At 42.8% G+C, this 24,107-nt stretch overlaps 1 protein-coding gene across 1 annotated transcript in view; it reads right to left on the bottom strand.

Moving 5' to 3' along the window:
* The window catches only part of Rad50 (RAD50 double strand break repair protein), a 54,464-nt gene extending 40,719 nt beyond the window's left edge, over positions 1 to 13,745 (bottom strand). Inside the window, exons 1-7 of the mRNA XM_021177827.3 lie at positions 13,379 to 13,745; positions 12,453 to 12,536; positions 8,595 to 8,746; positions 5,510 to 5,695; positions 4,816 to 5,020; positions 1,771 to 1,899; positions 1,389 to 1,554 (exon numbers count right to left, since the gene is read on the bottom strand). Of these exons, the coding sequence (XP_021033486.1) occupies positions 1,389 to 1,554; positions 1,771 to 1,899; positions 4,816 to 5,020; positions 5,510 to 5,695; positions 8,595 to 8,746; positions 12,453 to 12,536; positions 13,379 to 13,507 (1,051 nt within the window). The 5' untranslated portion in view covers positions 13,508 to 13,745. The remainder of the gene's footprint in view (positions 1 to 1,388; positions 1,555 to 1,770; positions 1,900 to 4,815; positions 5,021 to 5,509; positions 5,696 to 8,594; positions 8,747 to 12,452; positions 12,537 to 13,378) is intronic.
* Positions 13,746 to 24,107: the final 10,362 nt, after the last annotated feature.

The following is a 24,107-nucleotide window of genomic DNA, read 5'->3' as shown; positions in this document are numbered from 1 at the left end:
TAACTATATTGAGATGCTGATGATAACTTCTAAAAAGTCCTAAAAACTTTCTGGCTCTTTTTGAGGGTTAAAAGCTGCTGGCTTAGGTGATTAACACCTGTAGCCTAACAGTGAGGGACTAAGTAATGTGGCCTTTCAGCCTACTAGCTGAAGTTACAGGAAAAAAAGGAGACACTTTGAAAAGTGAATTTAATGTTTATTTCTAAGTTGTAAAAAGTTCCCTATGAAAGCTAAGAAAAAGGGGAAAAACAGAATGAATGAAGAAGGGGGATAAGGGAAAATTCGTCCTCTGCTCTTTGTCCTCAGCACAGATGTTTATCTTTCAGAATACATGATCACGTGGTAAAAAGTTCATCACAGGTTTACACGTAAACTCAAATCATAAATTGAATAAGGAGTTTACAACAGAGAATGTTTCCATGCGTATCCATTGGGAGTAATTATCTGACTAAACATTCATCACCTGTCACAACTTCACAAGTTAAAAAAATCATAACCAAGTTATTAGTAAATTTTTGTATAGATAAACCCAGTCAATCTTTGCTCTCCCATCCTAGCACCTATAATAAACCATTAGTTCTTTTTCATGACCCTGGTTCACAGTCTTAGAGCCTCTTGGAAAGTGCTCTGAGTAGAAAGCCTGCTCACTATCAGAACAAGTAACTGTTGACACGCCGGAGACTGGCAGAGTTCCCATTGCAGTTTTCACTATCAGAAAGGACCTAACAGCAGTCTCACTATAAAAGACCTTAATAAATACTGATACAATTTTAGGAATTCTTATAGGATCATCATTAAGAATTAAGAAGTCGGGGCTGGTGAGATGGCTCAGTGGGTAAGAGCACCCGACTGCTCTTCCGAAGGTCCGGAGTTCAAATCCCAGCAACCACATGGTGGCTCACAACCATCCGTAAAGAGATCTGACTCCCTCTTCTGGAGTGTCTGAAGACAGCTACAGTGTACTTATATATAATAAATAAATAAATCTTAAAAAAAAAAAAAAAAGAATTAAGAAGTCATCTACTTGTCTACATAGCATCACTATAAGACAGTACCTCTTCATAGATCTACAGAGATCTGCTCAAAAGGGTGGGCTAATCCCTAGTGATTGTCATATAGGTAATAACAGCAGAAAAAGCATATTAATAGTGGGAATCTTTCCTAAAATGATTTTCTCCTGGGCATTGCCTGCTAGAGTTCCGTCATAGACTAATCTAAGGCGGTCGTCTCAGGAAGAGCACCTGCTAGTTATTAGCTTGTCGTATGATGGCTCCTGACACAGCCCTTTGAGACTGCAGGCTCTTGGTGGTAATTCTGTGGCGAGTCTTCATTCATGCAGAAATTGTATGTTCTGGAAAGGAAAAGGCCACGTAAGGTCTGTGTCTCACCCTGCTCCACAAGCAGCTCTGCTTTTTCCTGGTTGAGGAGCCGTGCTTCTTTATTCAGCTTCTCCAGCTCTCGCTGGCAGTCTAACAAGTGCCTTTCCTTCTCCCTCACTGTCCTCTGGTGATTGTGATACAAGTCATTTAGTTGCTCATCAGTCCCTTGAAAAACCTGTATCAAACCAAAATAGGTAGCTTTAGTGTATTTATATGACAACCACCCTAACACAATAATAATTTTATTCAATACCCATTTTACTAGAGGTATCATAAACGTCAGGATTCAGGTTTACTTTTCACCAAAAATGTGGAGATGAAAGGGCTTAAATGCAATTCATTATGATCATCCCTGAATTTTCAAACAGAACAAAATTTATCACCCACAAACCTTTTCCATTTTCTGTTCTAATTCACTGTTATCTTTCTCCATTTGTTTCTTTCGGCTATCCAAGGCTTTAATTTCATTGTCAAGTCTCATTATTTTAGACAGGTTGTGTTCAATCTCTTTCAGGCGATTCTGAAAGTAAAGGTATATTTTACATGAACAGAATCCATTCTGGTTTACATCATTGAGAAAGGGACGTAAGTTATACACAGACCAATTAACACGACGCCACTGTTCAGTGCTAATACCAGCCTGTGAAGAGTCACTAGAAACACTCTGTAGAGCACGCAGGACACCATAAAGCACACACCTTGCTTTCCACAACTTCCATACAAGTCGTCTGTTCAGAAGGCACTGACAGCTACGATGTGAAATGCCACATTTTAACTATGCTAGCTGGATAACAGATGCCACACTTGATCTTAGAAGACCGAGGTGATTTGTTATTACTCATGTGTTTGTGTCTGTGTACAGGCCCAAAGAGCTCAGACAGGTGCTAGATCTCCTGGAACTAGAGTCAAAGGCAATCGTGAGCTCTCTGATAGGACTGTTGGAATTGAACTTGGATGTTCCACAACAACAGTGAGCCCTCTTAACTGCTGAGCCTTCAACCCAGCTTGTGAAATGCCACATTTTTAAGAACAAAATTCTTAAATGGCTAGTTTATTTCTTTTGTTTGTTTGTTTTTTGTTTTTTTGTTTTGTTTTGTTTTTCGAGACAGGGTTTCTCTGTGTAGCCCTGGCTGTCCTGGAACTCACTCTGTAGACCAGGCTGGCCTCAAATTCAGAAATCCGCCTGCCTCTGCCTCCCGAGTGCTGGGATTAAAGGCATGCGCCACCATGCCTGGCCCTAGTTTATTTCATAATGACAACGATGATGATGATTAAATGCTGAGGCTTGGTCCTAGGGCTTCATACATAATAGGCAAGCTTTAACACTGAGCTACAACCCAAGCCCTAAAGTCTTGTTGTTGTTCTAGTTGACACAGGACCTCATGTAGCCTACACTGGCTTTAAACTCATTATATTGTCAAAGACAATGCTGAATTCTCAGTATTTCTGCCTCCCCTCACCAAGTGCACCAGGCATGCATGTGGTGCACAGATATACACACAGGCAAGACACACCCACACATAAAAATAAAGGAAAAAATAAAGCAAATGATGCCAGTAATGTATGCTCTATACACTACAGGGTACTACGTAATCACCATACAAACAGGAACCTCCCTTACTGTGTTTCCGCCTGTATCCCCAGAAGTGCTAGCTAAATGAAAGAGAGTTGAGCAAAGTAATCTTACAAATAATGGCCATATCACTGATGAAAGTCTACTGTGTTCCAGGCAGCCCTAGGTGCTACTCTAAGTTCTCTCTGACTATAAGACCACAGCTAAGCAGCACAGTCAGAAGACTTAACCAACTTGGACAAAGCTGAGTAGACCAGGCTGGTGTGGTGCTATATACCTGTAATCCCTGGGCTCAGAAGGGGAGCAAGAGAATTACAAATTGTTTATTGTGGGTGACAAAGTGAGAGCTCATCTCAAAGACTCAAAGCAACAAGAATGGAGCAAACAAGACTGGGAGGTACGCTGGAATGCTGATGCTCCTTGAGCCTGCAGACTCAGGTGTGCATACTCAACAAGGGAGGCACTGGGTAAGTACTACTAAATGCATGCACTCCCGAAGGCTTCCTTATAAACCACAAGGTTCAGCTGCTGGCCTCCTCCAGGCTCTGAAAGGAGGTAGGGAAGAGGATCCCTTGATCCTAGACTAGGATTCTAAGGTCAGCCTGGGCATATGGCTAAGATCCTGCCTCAGAGATAAAAATATAAAACCCAGAAGGTAGGAAGAAGAAACAACCCAAGCCAAGTATGCACGAAAATGCCTTAAGAAAACCTGCTAATTTATAAGCTGGTTAAAACAACAACAGCACAGGGCTTAGAAAAAAAATGATACTAATTTACGTATGTATGGATGAATTCCAAATTCTGTACAATGTCAAGAACACCCTTAAAATTATAAAAATTCTCCACAAAGACCTGTCAATTTGAAAACTTCAAAAAAGAAAACCTCTCAAGTCAGGTGTAGCTACGCAGTGCTCAGCAGCTAGGACCTGTGCCAACCACTCACTCAAATCCATCCTCTCTGGGCAATGTAAAGACCGACTGACTGTTTACGCTGGGCATGGTGGTGGCACGTAGCTTTAAGCCCAGCACTGAGAGTCAGAGCATAGAGGCCTGCAAAGGCCAGCCTGGTCTACAGAGCAAGTTCCAGGACAGCCAGGGCTACACAGAAAGAGCCTGTGTCGAAAAACCAAATAAATAATAAATAAGACTGACCATCTAACACAGACTTCAGTCGAAACTTAGTATCTCATAATTTTAAAGAAACATACATGTTCTCAAAGTTCATCTAAAATAAGGTACTTAATGGGGATGGAGACGGGTTAGTGGTAACGGGTAGCTCCACTCACACAGGGACTGCCAATGTCCGCAGCGCCAGTTCTAGGGAATCAGACGCCCTTTTCTGGCTTTCACAGGCACTGCGTGTACATGGTGCACAGTCATTCACGCAGGCAAAACACTGATATACACAAAATAAAAATAAATGTTTTTAAAAGGGACATTGGGCTGGGAAATGGTGGCACACACCTTTAATCCCAGCTCTTGGGAGGCAGAGGCAGGTGGATCTCTCCAGACCAACCTGGTCTACACAGTGAATTCCAGGACAGCCAGGGCTACAACCAAACAAACAAATAAGTAAACACTTTAGGGGTAAATGATACAACAGTGAGGGAGGGGGTTTCTTCTTAGTGTGCTAGATGACAGTTGTTGTGCACTATGGTAAATAATATCAGTGACTAATTGTTGTATACGTATAAATTGCTGAGAAAATAGATTTTAGGTACTCTTACCACACAAAAGAGGTGTGCCATAACGAGAATGTTAATTAGCTGGTGTTACCCATCCGTGAGCAAACACTTAAATTAAGTCATAGTACACATCATAAACACAGTTTTAATTTGCCCACTTAAAAAAATCAATAATTACCTTCAATGGCTCAAGTTCATCCTCATAGGACCTGACAATTTCCTGCGAAGATGCTAACTGGGCTTCCTTACTCGTAATCTGGTCTCGGATCTCACACGCTTTCTCCTTATTCTGCTTCAGATATTTCAGTTCCGTTTGACACTCTTTTACTTTCTGACCCTGTGTCTGACGCACCTGCCGAAGTGTATCTAAGGCTTTAATGTATCTTTGAAGATGTGAAAAAAAAAAAAGAAAAGTAAAATTTCTGGCTAAGTAAATTAAAGTAGAATATTATGCAAACATTAATATTACATTTAGAGTTAATGACCTGGAAAATGTTTATGACATCAGAACTAAGTGAAAAAGAAAAATGACATTTTTTTCTCTCAGATAAACTTTCACCGCAAGAAAACATAAAGGAAATAAATACGCCTCGTGGTTGCCACTTGGTGGAGTAGTGAGTGCTGACACTTTGCTTTCTAACTTTTTTTTTTATAGAATAGCATCAAGTTGGCCATGGTTCACCTAAAGTTCCAGATGCTGGGTGAACCCAGAGTGTGAGGGCAACCTGGCCAATAAAACCAACAGAAGCAGTGGCCCAGACTGGGGCTGTAACTAAACACAAGTTCCTGGCACAAGGCCCTGGCTCAAGCACAGCCTCACAAATAAAACAAGACTAAACAACTTCACAGCGACAGCACTCACACTCACAAACCTTGTTGCCGAAAAAATTTCATCAAATTTTTGCTTCAAAGCCTTTCCTTCACTTAAAGGCCAGTTGGAGTCTTCTTGGTGACAGAAAATCACATTGTTTAGCACAGACTTGGAAACCCCAAGACAACTTATCATTTCTCTGTCGATTTCTGCACATTTGGAGCTGAGACTGACCTTTTCACCATGCCTACAGAAAGTGAGAATCAAGGCTATTAGTGAAATGACCTTCAGAGGTCCCTACTGCGTTGTTTATAGTCTTTCAAATATTTTAAGGTCTTATCTGTCTAAGACTTGCTGCAAACTCACTATGTAGCCAAGAATGCTCTTGAACTTCTGATCATCCTATCCCCGACTCCGAAGTGCTAGGATTACAAGGGTCTGCCCCCACCCAGTCTATGATGTGCTTGGGATCACACTGAAGACTGAACACTAGGCAAGCACTCTACCAACTGAGTCACACACTCAGGCCATGCCATTCTTCTACAAAGAAACAAAAGTGCCCTTTACATGTCTCACTAAATAGTCTGGTGCTAGGGAGGCAGACTGAAGTGTTTGCCACCTAGTGTGACCACTGGAGTTAATCCTTAGCACCCATGGAAGAAGGCTCGGATGGTAGCATGCACTTGTAACCTCAGTGGCTCCTGAAGAGCCATAGCCAAAGCCAAAGCTGAACTTTAGCTTCTTCAAACACATGAACACAGAAGGGAAAAAAGCTAACCCTTCTATGGTCAAAAGTGCACTGATAAAGCCATTTATGCAAAACGAGTAGTTCAAGAAAGAAATCAAGAATTCGAAAAACCACAGTAGGATGCCTGTATGCTTGTGTGTGTAACATGTGCCCATCCGTGTGGGGGCCAGAGGACAATGCAAGGCGTCTTTCTCAATTCCCACCTTTCCCACCTTTCTTCTTAGACATGGGCTCTCTCTACTAAATCTGGAGTTCACTGATTCAGCTGAGTGAGAATCCCAAGATTTTCCTGTCTGTTTCCCCAGAGCTGGAATTACAGCCACACATGACCTCAACTGACCTTTACATGGGTGCTAGGAATCAAACTTGGGTCCTCATACTTGTTTGGCAAGTATCTTCCTAACCCCCACATTTGGACTTTTAAACAATTCACTTCAAGCACCCGGAGTGGAGGAACTTGTGGCTGCCAGCAGATGGTGCACTAGGCAAGTTAAGGTGATTCTGAGCAGCCTGATGCAGGTGCTGAGAACCTAACTTGGGTCCTCTGGAGAATGCAAGCACTCTTCACCAGAGTTTTCTCTCTAACAACTGTCTACACTTCATCATCTTAGACAAAAGGCTGACAAGTGATGAAACCCACTTTCTAACCCATATTACATGTGTCTCTGATAACTCACCTTTCTCCGTCTGCTACTGACAGGCAGTACAACTTTGTACGACTATTTCAAACTAGTATATTTAAAAGTCCAAGTAGGCGAGCTGGTGTGCTGACTCTCACGCCTATAATCCTAGCATTAGGGAGGCTGATGCAGGTGGACCGTTTTGAGTGTGAGGCCAGCCTGGCTGTCACGAGGCTTGCTAGATGTAGTGGTGCATGCCTCTAAGGTCTTCTTGGGAGGTGGAAGCAGGAAGATCAGGAGTTCAAGTCATCCTTGGCTTGAACAGGAACACAGAAGTTTGGGACCAACCTAGACTACACGAGAACCTTATCTCAAAAAACAAAACAAAACAAAAAGCCCTCCAAATATATAAAGCAAACCTTTGGCATTCTTTTCTGATAAAGCCGACCTCCAAAACCCATACCCATTACAAGGTAGAATGTAACTACCTTGTTACACAAACACAAACACACACACACACACACGCACAAGCACATGGCATATCCAGTTACATAGCCTCTAACTCTAACACACTGACAATGGTCAAAAGGGAAATGACTAGTTCTCCCACCTTGTCCACTTTTTACCTCACCCTTCTCTGGATGCAGCCACCATCTATCCAACCTATACTTCAGCAATTGTGCACTCTCAATTACAGCATCTATTCACAAATGACATTAAGGCAATGGAATGGTATCACTCAATCTTTAACAAGAGCATTCTGCATCTGGGATGCAGAGACAGCTCAGTGGTTCAGAGCATTTGTTCTTGCAGAGGTCCTGAGCTGGAGTCCCAGCACCGACATGGCGGCAACCATTGCAACTCCAGCTCCAGCTCCAGGGAAATCCTCCAACCTGCTGCACATACAGACATACAGGCACAACATTCATACACATTAAATGTATAAATGTAAAAAAAAAAAAAAGGCATGGAGTCGATGGGAGCTCTACTCTAATTACACTAGGAGGAAGGGAGGACAATCTGGCTGTGACATCTGCCACCCAGTTGATCACCAGGATTGATTCGGATGATCTGGCTGGCTAGGAGGGTGTCCCCTTCCCCCTCACTGCTCCATGTGCGTCCTCCCAAAGCTGCACTCAGTTGAAGAGGACGACCTTCCCGGAATAGAGGAGGGCTGGTTTTTAGTCAACAATATATATGTAGCTGCACTCCCCTGCTAGAACCTCCAAACAAGCTCTCAATCACACTGAGAATACAAAATTACTCCTGAAAAATAAAGTCTGGCCTGGTGGTAGTGGTGCATGCCTTTAATCCCCACACTTGAGAGACAGAAGCAGGTGGATCTCTGAGTTTGAAGCCACTATGGTTCCAGGACAACTAGGGCTATGCAGAGAAACCCCACCTCAAAACAAACAAACCATACAAACAAGGAAAGGAAGAAAAAGGAAACAAACAAACAAACAAAGAACAAACGTACAGAAGTCTGTGATCAGATGTGAAGATCTATCCCTGTAACCCCAGGACTCAGGAGGCTGAGGCAGGTGCATTCCTATGAGTTTGAAGCCAGACTGGGCTACACAGTGAGTTCCAAGCCAGGCAGAGCTAAAAGAATGAGCCCTTGTCTCAAAAAGAAAAAAGGACTGTATCAAAAAGGAAAACACAATTCTACTGAAAGAAAATTAATACTCTCCCCTAAAATAAAAGTAACAGTTACAGAAAGGCTTCTAGGCCTAGAAGACCAATGTGAGTAACAACAATCCAAGAAGATGAGTACCTACTTCATTCTAGTAATGACTCCTTCCAGGGTTTTAAATTCTGTTTTTTTATTTTTCTGACTGCAAAGCATAGACCTGTGCACAGCTACCATCTCTCCATTCACATCTCGAAACTGCAGGCGAATTTGGGCCCGCACGTCTGTTTCTTGAGCAACCTTTGATGGATGGTAAAGAGAAGAACACCGTCATGCGCAGCATCAGCACGTTTTTATCAAGAGAGAAAGAGCACCAACAACCTTACTTATCCAAAAATGAGGGGGAAGCCACTAAAGGATCTCATTCAAAACGAGCCCACTTTACACATCTTTCAAGATATGGGAAGTACACCACTCAACTGATTTTTTGAAAACCATGCAGTTTAAGCAGCCCCCTGTGTTCAGTGTTCACTGCCCCTCTAGCCATTCTGTTTGTACACTGTAGCATATTCCACTTTTATAAGCACTAATAACAGTATCTAATACAAACCCTCCCTTATCAAGAAAAACTCTAGCTATTGTATTGCCCTCTTAGTTATAGAATATATATATATAAAATAATGATTGGTTTTCTGATCACCGAAGCTGGCTTTGTCAAGGGCAGTGAATGGCTCCATGTACCCCAACTCCCCATCACTTAACATGGCGAAGTTGATGGTAGCTCCTCTTCCTGATATATAAACACATTAGCTCTAATGCACTGGCTCCAGGCCTCTTTTACTCATTTCCTATTTGATCCCCTAAGGCTTTAAATAGTAATTCTACTAAACTATGTGTCGCTCAGTAATTCCCAATTTTCTTTTTCTTTTTAAGACCTAATTTTCTTTTTGTAATTCTAACCTCTGAATGGCACAAATATTTATTTTTTATTTTTGCCAACTGGATATTGATTATCTATGGAGTAACTCAAACTTACATATTTAAACCAGACTCGACCAAATTTCCTTTTTGAGTTCCTCTGTGACAATAAAGGGCAAAATGACCTCAGTAACTTGTTCAAGTTACACTCCAAGCTTCTGCTTCTCAACATCATCACCCAGAATAGCAGCTCAGCCGTTGGCTCCACCCTCAGGTCACACCCAAATCTAACTATCACCCTTTCTACTTCTTTAATGAGGCCACCGATGCGTCTCACTGGTTTATCACAGGCCTCTCGGTCTCTGCCTGCCTTTGCCACTTACAGAAGCCTTCTGTCAGCTAGACTGAGTCCTTAAAACATAACTCAGATGGTGTGTTTTCTCTGCTCAAAATCTTCTGTCTTTTTGTATTAGCAACCGGTGGGAGATACAGGTCAGCAGGGACGCATTTGCCTGGCATCTGAAACCTAGCATCTTCTAACTTTAACTGGGATTCCTAGTTCTCTCTTCACTACTTTGTTCCTCTGAGTCCTTGACATACTCAGCATGTTTGCATTTCAGGGACTCTGCATCCGACTGACACTGAATGGAAGCCTTCCACAGATTTCAAGCAACTATCTTCCTCTTGAATAAATACTTACAAGGGTTGTTTACTGTGCAAAAGAAAATAATTGTGTTTTGTTTTTGAGACTGGGTGTCTCTATGTAGTTCTGGCTGGTCTCAAAAATACTTCAAGAGTGCAGATAAAAAAAAAAAACCAACTTAGGGGATCACTGTCACTCAAGTTACAGTTAGAATGGACAGGACAAGTCCTCGATCCATTTTAAGGGGTAGCAAAGGCTGGCTTATGAAATAGAAAAATGGGGTAAGATAAAGAAATCAATAGAGGCCAATCCACAGGTTTTGGCATGAAAAAAAAATATTGGCTGATCATATCTATAATTTACTAAACTCAAGTTCCGGAGGCAGAACCAGGCCTAAGAGCAAGGCAAGGATCTGCGCGTAGGGAACCTCTCCTAACTTATGCTAGACCCAACGAGCAGTATGCACTCAGGTGCAGCCTAGTTTGGTAGATTTTATTATTAAAAACTGAATTTCATCTGAGTCCTCTTATTTCTCAATAAAGTACAAGCCAAGAGCATTAACTAAACAGAGTAGCTTATAGATTTAGGAATGAGAAGGTGTGAAACAGTCATTTTACAGAGGGCCCAATAAAAGTGTACTAAGCAGTATGACTATTTTCAAGATGAAATTCGTAATTACTTTTATAATTCCAGCATTCTCTCTAGTCACAGGAAAGTTTAAAGTTTCGTTAGGTGTTTTTTGAGGTTTGATTTGTGTACTAGTTAGGTTTTATTGCTAAAACACTAACCAACAACAATTTTGGGAGGAAGAGGTTTATTTGACTTACAAGTTAGTTTCATTTCAGGAAGCCAGGGCAGGAACTCAAGGCAGGAATGTGGAGACTGGAACTAAAGCAGAGATCATGGAGGAGTGCTGCTTCCTGGCTGGGTTGCCCTGGCTTGCTCAGCTACCTCTCTTACACAGCTCAGACCGACCTGCCTAAGGATGGTACTACCTGCAAGGGGCTCAGCCCTCCCATATCAATCAGCAATCAAGAAGACAGCCCTTGCTCGGACAGCCTCCCAGGCCAATCTGTGGAGGCAATTCCTCAAATGAGGTTCCCTCATTGCCAGTTTTGTCTAGGGTTGTGTCATTTTGTCAAAAATATGACAAGCTGGCTTTGTTCATCTGAGACAGGGTCTCATACAGCCCAGTCTGGCCTCGCTCTCCTGGTCCTCCTGCCTCTATTTCTAGAGTGCTGGATTACAGGCATGCTGCGGCATACCAAGCTTACATGAAAGTTTAAAGTCACATTTAATGATGCTACTTAAACGACTTACAGGTGATTGGTTAAATAAACAAGGGCTGGAGGCAGACGCAAGTCAATCTCTGTTGATTCAGGGTCAGCCTGGTTCACATAGTTAGTCTCAGGTCAGCCAGGACTATACAGTCAGACTTTGTATTAAAGCAAGTAGCAACAACCCCACAGGACATAAACTCAACGAAGTATTAACAGAAACTAAAACCAGCAAGTGTGTGTATGTATTAACAGATGCACAGCACACCACCTACTTAATTTGTATAATAAACAAAATTCTGATACACTAACTGATACACTAAAATATAAGTGTGAAAGTGTAATTATAGATACACAAAGACATGGTTTTACAAGCACAGAAAGAATTTAACAATAAACACTTACCTTAATTGGGGTTCTGCGGCACTACATAAATTCACATTCTTGTTGCATATAGATATGCAAGACATGTTTATATGTAAAACATCATAATCCAAACAAGGCATTCCAAAGATTTACATCCTGGTAGACTATGGTGAAAAACTAAAAGCAATCTAACTGCAAATAATACTGCAACTATTAATGATTTTATATAGCATCACAAATTTCAACTAAAAGACTCCAGCTAAATTAAAAAAATAAAAAGTCTAAAGATTGAAACATCCCATACAGCAAGATTAAGAAATCATTATAGTGGTTTTGCTTTCTTTTTCAAAACTTCCTCTTTTATTATTTTTTATTATTATTAGAGGGGTGTGTGTGTATGTGTGTATGTGCACACACATGTCTGTGCATGACACAAGGTCAGAGAACTCACTGTGGAGTCAATTCTCCCCTTTCCCTTCACAAGTCTGACCCTGGCTTGACCAGCAAGTGTGTTTACCTGCTCTTGTCAGCCCTATTGTGTTTTAATAACTTCACACTGTATGACAGTGCTTGGGGGGAAAACTCTGAAATGTACCATTAGATAGGACTATGATCTTTGCTGGGTTAAACAGTACATAGGAAAATAAAAATGCCAACAATGGTTATCACTGGGTGCGCCCACTGCAGGTGACCATCTTCTCTGCATACTTTCCACTCTAAGGTCCTCTACAATAAGCAACCACTACTTTTAGAATTATAAAAATTTAATTCTTAAACTACAAAACTTTACAGACACCATTACCTTGGGATCATGAACAAATGTATTTCCTTTGGTTCCAGGAGGGAAATCTCCAGTACAAATATACTTTAGACATTCAATGATGGTCTAAAGAAAGAGCAAGTTGTGTGTTATTTCGTGATGAGAATATGACAAATATTCATTCACAGCCAGGTGTGGAGGTGTTTATCTACAGTTCTAGCACTTGGTGGACAAGAAGATCAGGTCAGCCTAAGCTATGTGGGATGCTGTGTCCAAAATAAATACATTAAATAATAGCAAAAAATATGTATACATGTAGCTAGTGATTATAAGCGCTTTATTATGTCTTCCTTCCAGGAGACCAAGGCTAAGAACGGACCTGGTACAATGTCATGTAACATTTCCACATAAAAGTCTATCTCCTGACATTCAACATCCAAGTTGGTATTTCTGGCTACCTTGCAACTTATTATGTAGATCAAACTGCCCTCAAACTCATAGAAATGGGCATGCCTCTGCCAATCTAGGATTAAAGGAGTGTGTCACAACGTACAGCCCAAATCTTCAGAAGTAATAAAATAATTTTCCAGCGTTAGGGTTACTCTATCAGCTTCATGTCCACAATAAGTCATTTTCTTTCCATCGTTATGTTTTACCAGTAGACGTTTTGCAACTCTAGGTTACCTATTTCTCATATTTAAAAAAACTTTTTGGAGGGGCTTATGGGAGGTCCCAGTTGGGAACAGGTAGGTGGTGAGCGATTGCTACGCTTCCGGAACTAGGGGGCGGGGCTGGGAAGCAGGGGCGTAGCCGGCCTTCCGGGGGAACGAGATGCCAGAGCGGAGCGCACGCGTGGGCTTCCGACACTCCGAGTGGCTGGGCCGGACCGGCTCTGAGGTCCCCGAGGCCCACGCACTGCGCAGGGCGACGTCCTAAACACCTTCTGGGGCCCTCGCCTCAGGACTTACCGTCTTCCCCGCCCCATTGGGTCCAACCAAAATTGTGAGGGGGCTGAAGAAAGAGATAATCTGCTTATCTTTATCCTCTATCCCAAAACTTCGCACGCCCAGAATGCTCATCTTTTCGATCCGGGACATGTTTGCACCACGTTCCTTTTCTCAGTGCCCGGGGCGAGTTTTAACCTCAAGGCGGAAGCTGGGCAAGCCGGGAAGGGACCCGAAAGTTCCGAACGCGCGCTGCGAGCAGGAGCTCCGGTGGCGAGAGCACTTCCGGCCCCGCGGGCTTCGGTTTCTCCGGAGGGCGCGGGCCGATTCGGGTCTGCACAGCCCAGAGAAGCCAAGCGAGCCAGCAACCGCAAGCTCGCACATTCCCGCCTCGCACGACCTGGGGTCACGTGGGGGCGGGCGCGTACTTGTCCACGCCTCTCGCACGCCCGGGGCATGCCGGGAAGTGGGAGTCCGGCTGTCTCTTAAAAGTTGGGCAGGGCGGCTGCTGCCACTATCACTGCTTTGACGTTTGGAGATCGGGTCTAGCTCTGTAGGCTCGAACTTGCGATTCTCCTGCCTCAGTCTTCCGAGCGTCGCTATTACAGAGCCTCCTAGCCCATCTTAAGTAGCGAAGACCATACTTTACGTCCACATTTGGATCCCTGGACCGCATGGGTGGGCTGGGGTCTCAAGTTTTATTTCCTTTCACATTCGGAGACCCCAGTTAGTGGTTTGTTAATGACAGCTACTATACGGACAGTACTGTTTAATAGCGTTTTTCACTGTCACTTATTATTATTATTATTATTTGGTTTTTCACTTTCTAGTGGCGAATAGGTTCTCTTGATCACATGACTGTGGTGCTGCCATTACAATAGACTGCACTCTTGTATATATTTTTCCTTTAGAATAAATCAGTTTTCGTTTCTACTAAGCTGTAAATGTTGCTAGTTAATGCTTACATAGGCTTGTGTTGAGATCCTTGCAGAGCTAATGGTTTTGTGAGCTGGAGAGGTGGCTCAGTGGTTAAGAGCACTTGCTCTTGCAGATTGTCGGGGTTCAATTCCCAGCACCCACATGGTGGCCCCAACCATCTGTAATTCCAGTTCCAGGGGATCTAACACCCTCTTCTGACCTCCCTGAGATCCAGGCATAGACATGCTGTAATACATGCAGGCAATACACATTTAAAGATTATATGTGTGTGTAGGCTTTTTTTAAAGTTTTGCCACTGAACTATTAGTAACATACACAATACCTTCAACCCTCAGCAGTATTTAAAAGTGCAAAAGGAGTTTAAGACCAAAAATTTGTGGACCCAAAACCAGATGCTGTTCCAAGACAGAGTTCTTATAAGTAGGAAGAAAGTCCGCTCCTGTCAACAAGGTCACAAGGTAGGAATTAGGTAGAAAGGGGTTGGTTATGGAGGCTCAAGCCTGTAATTCCTGCACTCAGATGAGTGACTGAGGCAGGAGGATGCCTTTCACTGTAAGTGTGGACCAAGAGTGAGACCCTGTCTCATACAAAAATAAAAGGCTGGCCTGGCGTGCCCAGCCATGATTCATAGATCGACAGCACAACTCTTGGACCTAAGGCTCACAAAACATGTCAGAAGAGGGGGAGAAAAGATTGTAAGAACCAGAGGTCCAGGAAACCTGTGAGATTGTGTCTCCTAGAAATGACAGGAAATTTCACACATGATACTGTAGCAATATGGCTGCCTAAACAAGACCCAGACAAGGACAGCATCAGTAGACGTGCTGACATGGAAAGCGAACCAATAGAGAACTACAATGGAATTAACTGCTGAGAAGAGAAGAGGTGGTCTTTTCTGGGGAGGAGTTGGTTATCCAATACCAAGTGGTTAGCCCTGAAATCATATGTGTACAAGTAACACTAACCGGCTCAGTAGGTTGTGTGTGTGTGTGTGTGTGTGTGTGTGTGTGTGTAAAACAACAAAGAGGCCATGAATTTGAAAGAGAGCAAAGGGGAGACAGAACATGAGAGGGCTGAAGAGAGAAAAGGGAGGGGGGAAATGATATAATTACATTTTAATTTTTCAATTGTCATTTTGTGACGTGTAATCCTGGCTGCCAGGAACTCATTATGTAGACCAAGCTGGCTTCAAACTCAGAGAGTGCCACCTGCCTCTGACTCCCAAGTGCTGGGATCAAAGGTGTGAGCCACTACACTTGGCTTCATGCTTTAATTTTTTTTTCAAGAAAAAGAAGCCGGGCGTGGTGGCGCACGCCTTTAATCCCAGCACTCGGGAGGCAGAGGCAGGCGGATTTCTGAGTTCGAGGCCAGCCTGGTCTACAAAGTGCGCCAGGACAGCCAGGGCTACACAGAGAAACCCTGTCTCGAAAAACCAAAAAAAAAAAAAAAAAAAAAAAAAAGAAAAAGAAGCCAGACAGACCTGGTGAGACGAGCCTGTAATCCCTGTTCTAGGGAAGCTGAGGCAGGAGGATCATTGCACATTCCAAGTTAGCCACAGCTACAATGAGACCTTGTCTCAAAAAACAAAAAGTGAAGGGAATATGAGGGACTCAGGGAATTCTGAATGTAAACCTTGAAATCAGGAGACAAAATGCTTATTAAACAATATTTCTATAATGATAATGCTTTTAATTTAAGAAGAATTTTGAGGGCTGGAGAGATGGCTCAGTGGTTAAGAGCACCGGCTGTTCTTCTGAAGGTCCTGAGTTCAGATCCCAGCAACCACATGTTGGCTCACAAACATCCATAAGAAGATCTGATGCCCTCTTCTGGAGTGTCTGAAGACAGCGACAGTGTACTTACGTATAATAAATACACAAATCTTAAAAAGAAGAAGAAGGAGGAGGAGGAGGAGAAGAAGAGGAAGAAGAAGAAGAGGAAGAAGAAGAAGAGGAAGAAGAAGAAGAGGAAGAAGAAGAAGAAGAAGAAGAAGAAGAAGAAGAAGAAGAAGAAGAAGAAGAAGAAGAAGAAAATTTTAGTAGCATGGTATTTAAAAATATGAACTTATATGTATGTGTGTGGTTATGTGCACATGTTGGGGGCTAAAGAGTGTGTTGGGTCACTGATGTGGGTGCTAGGAACTGAATTTTGGACCACTCTGGTACTCTGGGAAAACAGCATGTGAACCTCTCCTAAGAATGCACAAAGCTCCCGGCGTGGTGGCGCACGCCTTTAATCCCAGCACTCGGGAGGCAGAGGCAGGCGGATTTCTGAGTTCGAGGCCAGCCTGGTCTACAAAGTGAGTGCCAGGACAGCCAGGGCTACACAGAGAAACCCTGTCTTGAAAAAACCAAAAAACAAAAAAAAAAAAAACAAAAAAAAGAAATAGTAGACAGGAAAAAGTTAATGTAAATCTCACATATTCATTGATTACAGCCTCATAAAACTCTCCATAAGTTAGTAAAGATGGGGGGGGGATTGCCAAAAAAATTAATAGTTGCTACGCCAAGGGAAATTCAGTGTCGATTTTCCTATAGCGTTTTTAATTCAATTAAAAAAAAAAGCCCCACAACGTCATCTTAAAGATATGTTTTAGAGCTGGAAGGTAAAAGGTTAGAATAGAGTCAAGAGGAAATGCTACAAATTTGCATTTAGTCACTATGAAAACTAGAGGATCATGAGCAGGTAACTGATTAGAATCAGTTCATGGAAAAGTCATCTGACCTGAAACGACATCACAGTGAAAACCCCGGTTATTGAAAAACTATTACTGATCTGTAGTACATTAAAGGAGATAGAGGGCTTAGGGCACAGGGGGTAAACCCTCTCTGTGAATGTGCCCTTTCAAAGGTACATAACTGCTCACATTTAAATAACTATCATTTTGTTCTTTTATTTCAATTTATAACATTATTTTGAAGATAAAATTCAAAGTCTTTTTGCTAAATGGTATAGTCCCAATCCCTGAAGATTCAGATTACTGACTGGTCATTTATTTCTGTTCACCTAAGCTACTGTAGCTTATAAACCAGACGTGGTCGTGACCACTTTTAATCCAACACTTGGGGGACAAGTGTCTGTCCCCCAGATCAGGCAAATCTCTGTGAGTTTGTGGCCAGCCTGGTCTATACACCAAGTTCCAGGGCAGCCAAGGCTGCAGAGTGAGACCCTGCCTCCAAAATAAAAGAATATTTTGTGAGGTTTTGGTTTGATTTGGTTTGGTTTGGTTTGGGGACAGTTTATGTAGTTCAGGCTGACCTCAAACTTATTCTGTAGTTGAATTGAGCCTTTACTTTGTGCTGCTACTCTCAAGAGGCAGGAGCACAGGTGTGCACCACCATGCCTGTCTCAATAACATAGATCCTGAAACCCCTGACAGATGCTGTGCCTTTTTGCCATTAATCTTCCCAAAGTGTTGTTGTTGTTCAGTTTCTCAGCTGCACACAATAGACACTATGAATCTCTATGGTGTTCATACTAATTTGTCCAATTTATACAATCTACATCAAGAGTCTGCTTATTTGGTTATTTATTCTTATAAATATTGAGTACCTACTCTCGCTATGTGGCCCTGAATGCTCTGGAGCTCACTATGTAGACCCCACTGGCCTTGAACTCACAGAGCTCCATCCACCTGTGGCTGCCTCGAGAGTGCTAAGATTGAAGGTGTGTGGTACCATGCAGGTGGCTCTGATGCAGGACAGCACATCTGAGCACTCGGTGTGTCTCTCAGATGCTGCTGGGTTGTGACCGTGCCTGAGTCCGTCCTTGGATCTGATGATGACCTCAGTGGTTTGGGGTGAGCACTGGCCAGGTGTTGTCTTTCCATTCAGGGATGAGTGGTGCTTACTGCTCATGGTTAGGCAGAATTCATGGTTTGGAGGAGGAAGACCACAGAGATAATATGCCATTCTTAAGATGTCATATCAAAGGTTCGTGTAAGATGACTGATCACTGCTGGTGTTGATAAGCTTCCTCTGACTGTCACTCACATGCTGGGGCACACCATGCACTAAATAAAATATACTTTTCAATTTTCAAAAGAGTCATTACCTCTTGCTTGGGAACTTCTATTAATAAAGCGCTTTTAAATATTGTTTAAGAATTCCCACTCTAAGCATTCATGTTAAGATGGCTCATCTACTAAGGCACATGCCACCAAGCCTGATGACCTGAGTTTACTATCTGAACCCACATGGAAGAAGGAGAGAACTTGCCTCCTACAAGCTGTGTTCTGATCTCCACCTGTATCCCATGGCATGATCAAGTCCATATATATATATATATATATATATATATATATATATATATATACACACACACACTCCTACCACATATACATATACATACACATACACATACCTACACACACCTCTCCACACACATACACATGCATGGACACACACGGGTAATAAATAATATTCCTACTGTAAGAAAGCTTGCAATCAGATTGAGGAGATTAAACTCATAGAGGAAAAGTTAGTGACCTAGCTTTATGAGAAATACAATTCTGAGCTGTGAGGTGCACAGCTGTCACCTGTACTTCCAATACTTGAGCTGCTAAAGCTGGAAGATTGAGAGTAGCCAGCTTGGGTTACATTGTCAGAGTCTCCATCTCAAAAGGAAGAAGAGGAGAGAGCAGGGGAGGAACCTGGTATAGTGGTGCACACCTGTAACCCCAGCACTTGAGAGGTGGAGGCAGGAGGACCAGCAGGTCAGGGGCATCATCAGCTACATAGTGAGTTGAAGGTCAGCTTAGCATATACAAGACCCTATACTAAGAACGGAAAAAAAAAAAAAACATTGTACACACATGCCCAGACACAACATTATCCATAGTAGTTGAAAGAAGGAAGAAACCTAAGCATCCATCAGCAGAAAAATGGACAAACAAAACAGAATCTGTACGTAAGACTGAGTATTGTTCAGCAGGGAAGAAAATCCTCCCACATGCTAGAACACCATGAACTCTGAAGTCCAAGCACAATAATCCTGTTATAAAAGACAACAGTGTGCCTGTAGGGAAACCCAAGGGTTCCAAAGACAGGGCTGGTGGGGCTGCGGGGGAAGGGGGGGGGAACTCTGACAGTAGTTACTGAGTTTCTTCTATTTTGCAAAGTCAACAGCCTACAATTTATTTTTGCATATGATGCTACTGGACCCAACACATAGTTGCTGAAATGAAACATCTCATGTTACAGTGTATTTCTTAATAATTTTTAAAAATTGTAAGAAAACCAATATTGAGCCCACCAGGCAGCACACACATTTTGTTTAAGCACTCGGCAGGCTGAGGCAGAGGGATCAGGAATTCAAGGAGTACCTAGCAAGTTCAAGACCAGCCTGGGCTACAGGAGACCCTGTCTCAACCAAACAATAAATACAATTTTGAACAGGAAATATTTTTTTTCTAAGTAAAGAATTGGTGTACATATAATAAGTGTGATTTGGGGTTTTGTTTTTAAACTGGGTATCTGGAAACATAAGCCCGTGGAAGTCATATGGCAATAGCTGAGCTGGAGCTGAGTGCCTACTTTTAGATGATCTGTGCTGCAATTTAGGCCTCGCTACCTTCATTTTGTAAATACAGCCTTTCCCGCTTCATCCCATTCATAACCAGCTAGAATTACATCCCTAAACTTGGTGAGCAGCTGCTGCATTTCCGCTGCTTAGTAAAGGCTACTATGGGGACTTTTCAATCTGCTACTCCCTCTGTGACCTGTGTAGCTCTATCATGGTGTTGAATCACTCTGAAACCTTGGTGGAGTTACTAAAATTGCAAATTACTTGGCAATTCCCCTGAAGCCTTCATCTAAGCCCACACTTTCTCAGAGTAGCCAGAAGATGTCTGAAGGGAAATAGAATTATTGTCTCATGACCTCTGGGGCAAGCCAGGTCCTGCCAGAGCTAAGCTTGGATTCTGAGAGCATCGTTTTAAGCCCGGCCACCGTGGTTCCTGCTTCACTGCTAACAGATTCGATGAAGTGAGCCAGTTTGTCTCCCACAATACTTGAGAGTGTTCAACTCAGATATGTCTAGCCAAGAGCTCAAACCTCAGTACATACCTGAAGATGCACAACACACATGCACACACACATACACATGTGCAGTCGCACACACTTTGCACAGGTAGCTAAATGCTAAAGGCCTCTGCATCCCATGTAGAACCATACACAGTCTTGGAAAAAGATTCAGGGAAACAATCTGTGGGTGCTTCTGGGATTATTGATTAAAGCCTAAGAAACAAAAGACTGGTTCTCCTCGTGACACATACTCATGGACAGGCAACACTCCATATGAAAGGACCTCAGCCTGAGGGACGTACGGGAGAGGCTAAGCCCACATGCTCCCTGTCTGTGATACGTTTGTTTCTTCCCCCAACATCTACATCCCTCTTACAAGTACTGTGAACCCTGGATGCCCCAGTTGTGTGCTTTGGACGGGATGATGTCCACTTCCAGCTCAGGATGAGCAAGCGGTGTATCCCATAGGCTTAGCCACAGGTCCATGGTGAACACATAAACCCCCTTACTGAGCTGGGGTTTCCTTTATTTCATTGGTGTATGGTAATTTTATAAGATAAGGGGTTCCACTATGACGTTGCATACATGTTTATATTGTCCCTTGTCACATTCACTCCTTCCTGTCTCATCTCTTTCCTTCTTCCCATTAGTCCCCCTCCTCTTTCCAAACAGAGACCGGATTCATTGAATGTTGTTGTTTGTGTTTGGGGCATTTGGTTTTTTAGATAGAGACTCCTGTAGCCTACACTTGGCCTCAAGTTCACTGTGTAGCTGAGATTGGACTCAAATTCCTGATCCTTCTGCTTCAAACTCTTAAATGCCAGGAATATAGGCGCTAAGCACCATGTTTTGCTAGAGACTGAACTGGTTTTGTTTGTTTGTCTTAACTTTTTATTTATTCTTTGTGAGTTTCACACCATGCACCCGAGTCCTGCTCATCACCCTATCTCCCCAAATCTGCAGTTCACCCTTGCAGCCTCCCTGCAAGCTAAAAAAAAAAAAAACAAAAAAACCCCCAAAAAACCAAAAACACACACACACACAAACAACAACAAAATAACAACGCATAGAAAACATCTCATTATGGAAGCTGTACTATGTCACAGTGTGTCTACAGTGTAGCCCTCTGTCTGTGAACTGTTTTTTTTTAAATCTAGTTTTCTAATTAGCATTAATCAGTATACACAGCAATGGATTCCATTATGATATTTTGATGATATTAATGGTGATTTATGCTGGGAGGTGGTGGCGCATGCCTTTAATCCCAGCACTTGGGAGGCAGAGGCAGGCGGATTTCTGAGTTCGAGGCCAGCCTGGTCTACAAAGTGTGTTCCAGGACAGCCAGGGCTATACAGAGAAACCCTGTCTCAAAAAATTAAAAGATTTAAAAAAATGGTGATTTATTGTAGCAATATTAACCCCATTTCCCTCTCAAGTCCCCTTTCCACTCCTGTTAATCCTCTCCGTATTCTAAACTAATATTCTTCTGTGTTTTTCTCTAGAGATCCAGTGTTTATAGGACCACAGGCATCTTGATCACTGAAAAAAAAAAGACTCTTCCTCACCTATCAACTATTAACGGCAACTGCAAATAAATGCTTGGGAAGGGTGGGGGCCCTGAGCCTCTCATTCCTCCATGACTGATGTTGATGCCTAACCCAGTCTTGCATAGGTGATCACAACAGCCACACCATGCCCAGAAACCAGCATTCCACAGTGTCTACCAGTTCCCTAGGCACTTATATTCTGTCTGCTCCTGCTTCCTGCTGTGTTTCCTGAGCATTGGAGGGGGTGATATAGACAAATCCTTTGGGGACTGAGCATTCAATACTCACTCATCCTTAGTACCTTGACCACTTACGGGTCTCCACAATTACCATTGGCAACTTTAAAATAAGTGTTCCTAACCAAAGCTGACAGCTGCGCTCATTTGTGGACACACACAGTTACTTAGAAGACAATTTGGCAGACATATCATATCCATTCAGTGCAACAACCTTACCACTTTCCCTGCTAGGGCCAATGACCCAGCTGTGAGCCTTTCCCAGGCTCCCTGAGAATTCCTTCCTATAGAGTATGCCTCAAATTCACCCCTAAAGCCGTTGGTTGCTTCCATAACTGACTTACCACTAGGGCACCAGATGGCACATCTTGCTTGGCCAGTTGACCTGTGCAAACAGGGTGCAGAGCTAAAAAGACTGTTGGTTTTTTTTTTTTTAAGATTTATTTATTATTATACATAAGTACACTGTAGCTGTCTTCAGACACACCAGAAGAGGACATCAGATCTCCTTATGGGTGGTTGTGAGACACCATGTGGTTGCTGGGATTTGAACTCAGGACCTTCAGAAGAGCAGTCAGTGCTCTTATCCACTGAACCATCTCGCCAGCCCATAAGACTGTTTCTACAGCTCTCCCTCAGCAGTCCATATACTACCTTCCAGCACTGTGAGTGCTAGCCAGCCAGCAGGGAGAAACATTCAACTTCCTTCCAGCTTGATTCCTCTGCATCTTGAAACTAGAGAGTGCTGAGGGACTGAATTATTTTGATTGAACAATGAGAAGAGCAATACTGGAACCCGGTGCAGGGGAACAGGCCTGACACAGTGCTTGAGAGGCTGAGACAGAAGCATCAGAAATTCATAGACAGTTTGGGCCACACAGTCAGACTGTGTCCTAATAAACCCACCACAAATGAAAGTCGGAAGGAAAACGAGAAGAAATGCGAACCTGCTGTGTGTGACAAGATACAGAGAGAGCCAGGAGTCCTGGTGTCACCCTGGAACACCCCTCATAAACACAGTAAGCTGCTTGAAAAGTGGGTCAAGGCCAAGCCACGAAGCAGTACAGGAAGGAGCCTCTGCCCTGCACTTTTTGTCATAGGAACCAAGAAGCACCCTGCTTATCTCCACTCAGTCTGGGTTGGCCTTTTAGTAACAGACAGGATGCTGATCAAAAACCTACATCATGCAATTCAACTCTGTCAGACCAGCTGCTTTAAAAAATGTCTTTCCCAGAGAGTTTTCAATTCTTTTTTTTTTTAAGCACAGATAAGTCTAGCTACAGCCAATGTAAAAAAAAATAAATAATACCCCCTTTCCCTTTTCTCTTTGGCAGTTTGGAACAGGGTCTTGTGTGTTCCAGATTGAACTCACCTTTGCTGTACACACAAAAAACCCCAAAGATGACTGTCACCTCTTGATCCTCCTGACTGTACCTCCCACATCTGCAGGTGTGTACCATCACACCTAGTAAGACATTCTCAACATTTATGTATTTTAGCCTAACTCTGTTGGAGGTATACATTTGAATACATTTTTTCTCACTTTATCAGGAATTGAGTTTAACACATATTAAAGCAGGGGTGGGGTGGGGAGGGGGATAAAAAAGAAGATGCTCAAGAAAAGCCGATCACGCTCCCAAGAGTGTGAGCATGGGCATCTTTAGAGAGACCCGCCATATATGCACATCTTTTAAATAGAAATTCAATAACCAGAATGGAGTGTAAATGTGGATCAAAGTTGTAGAAACATTCTTTTATGTTATAGAAAATGCTTTTAAACAGGGGCGGGGGTCAAGATGTTTACTATTATTAAAAGAGAAAAAAAATGCATTTTGTTTGAACACCCAGGGTACTGGAAACCCTGAGTTTCAGGACTTGCCTTTATTAGGTGTCCTCTATCTGATTGTTAGCAATTATTCATTTCCTCAGAGAGAGAATAAATTGCTTGGGGATTTGGCCCTGCTCTGCGCTCTTCCTTTGCTGAAGGTCAGCGCTGAAGACTTCAGTC

Source organism: Mus caroli, unplaced genomic scaffold, assembly GCF_978045245.1.
Source record: "Mus caroli unplaced genomic scaffold, Mus_caroli_1 scaffold_13, whole genome shotgun sequence".
NCBI classification, from domain to species: domain Eukaryota; kingdom Metazoa; phylum Chordata; class Mammalia; order Rodentia; family Muridae; genus Mus; species Mus caroli.
The sequence above is the reverse complement of the archived record's forward strand: the minus strand, read 5'-3'. Positions and strand labels throughout refer to the sequence as shown.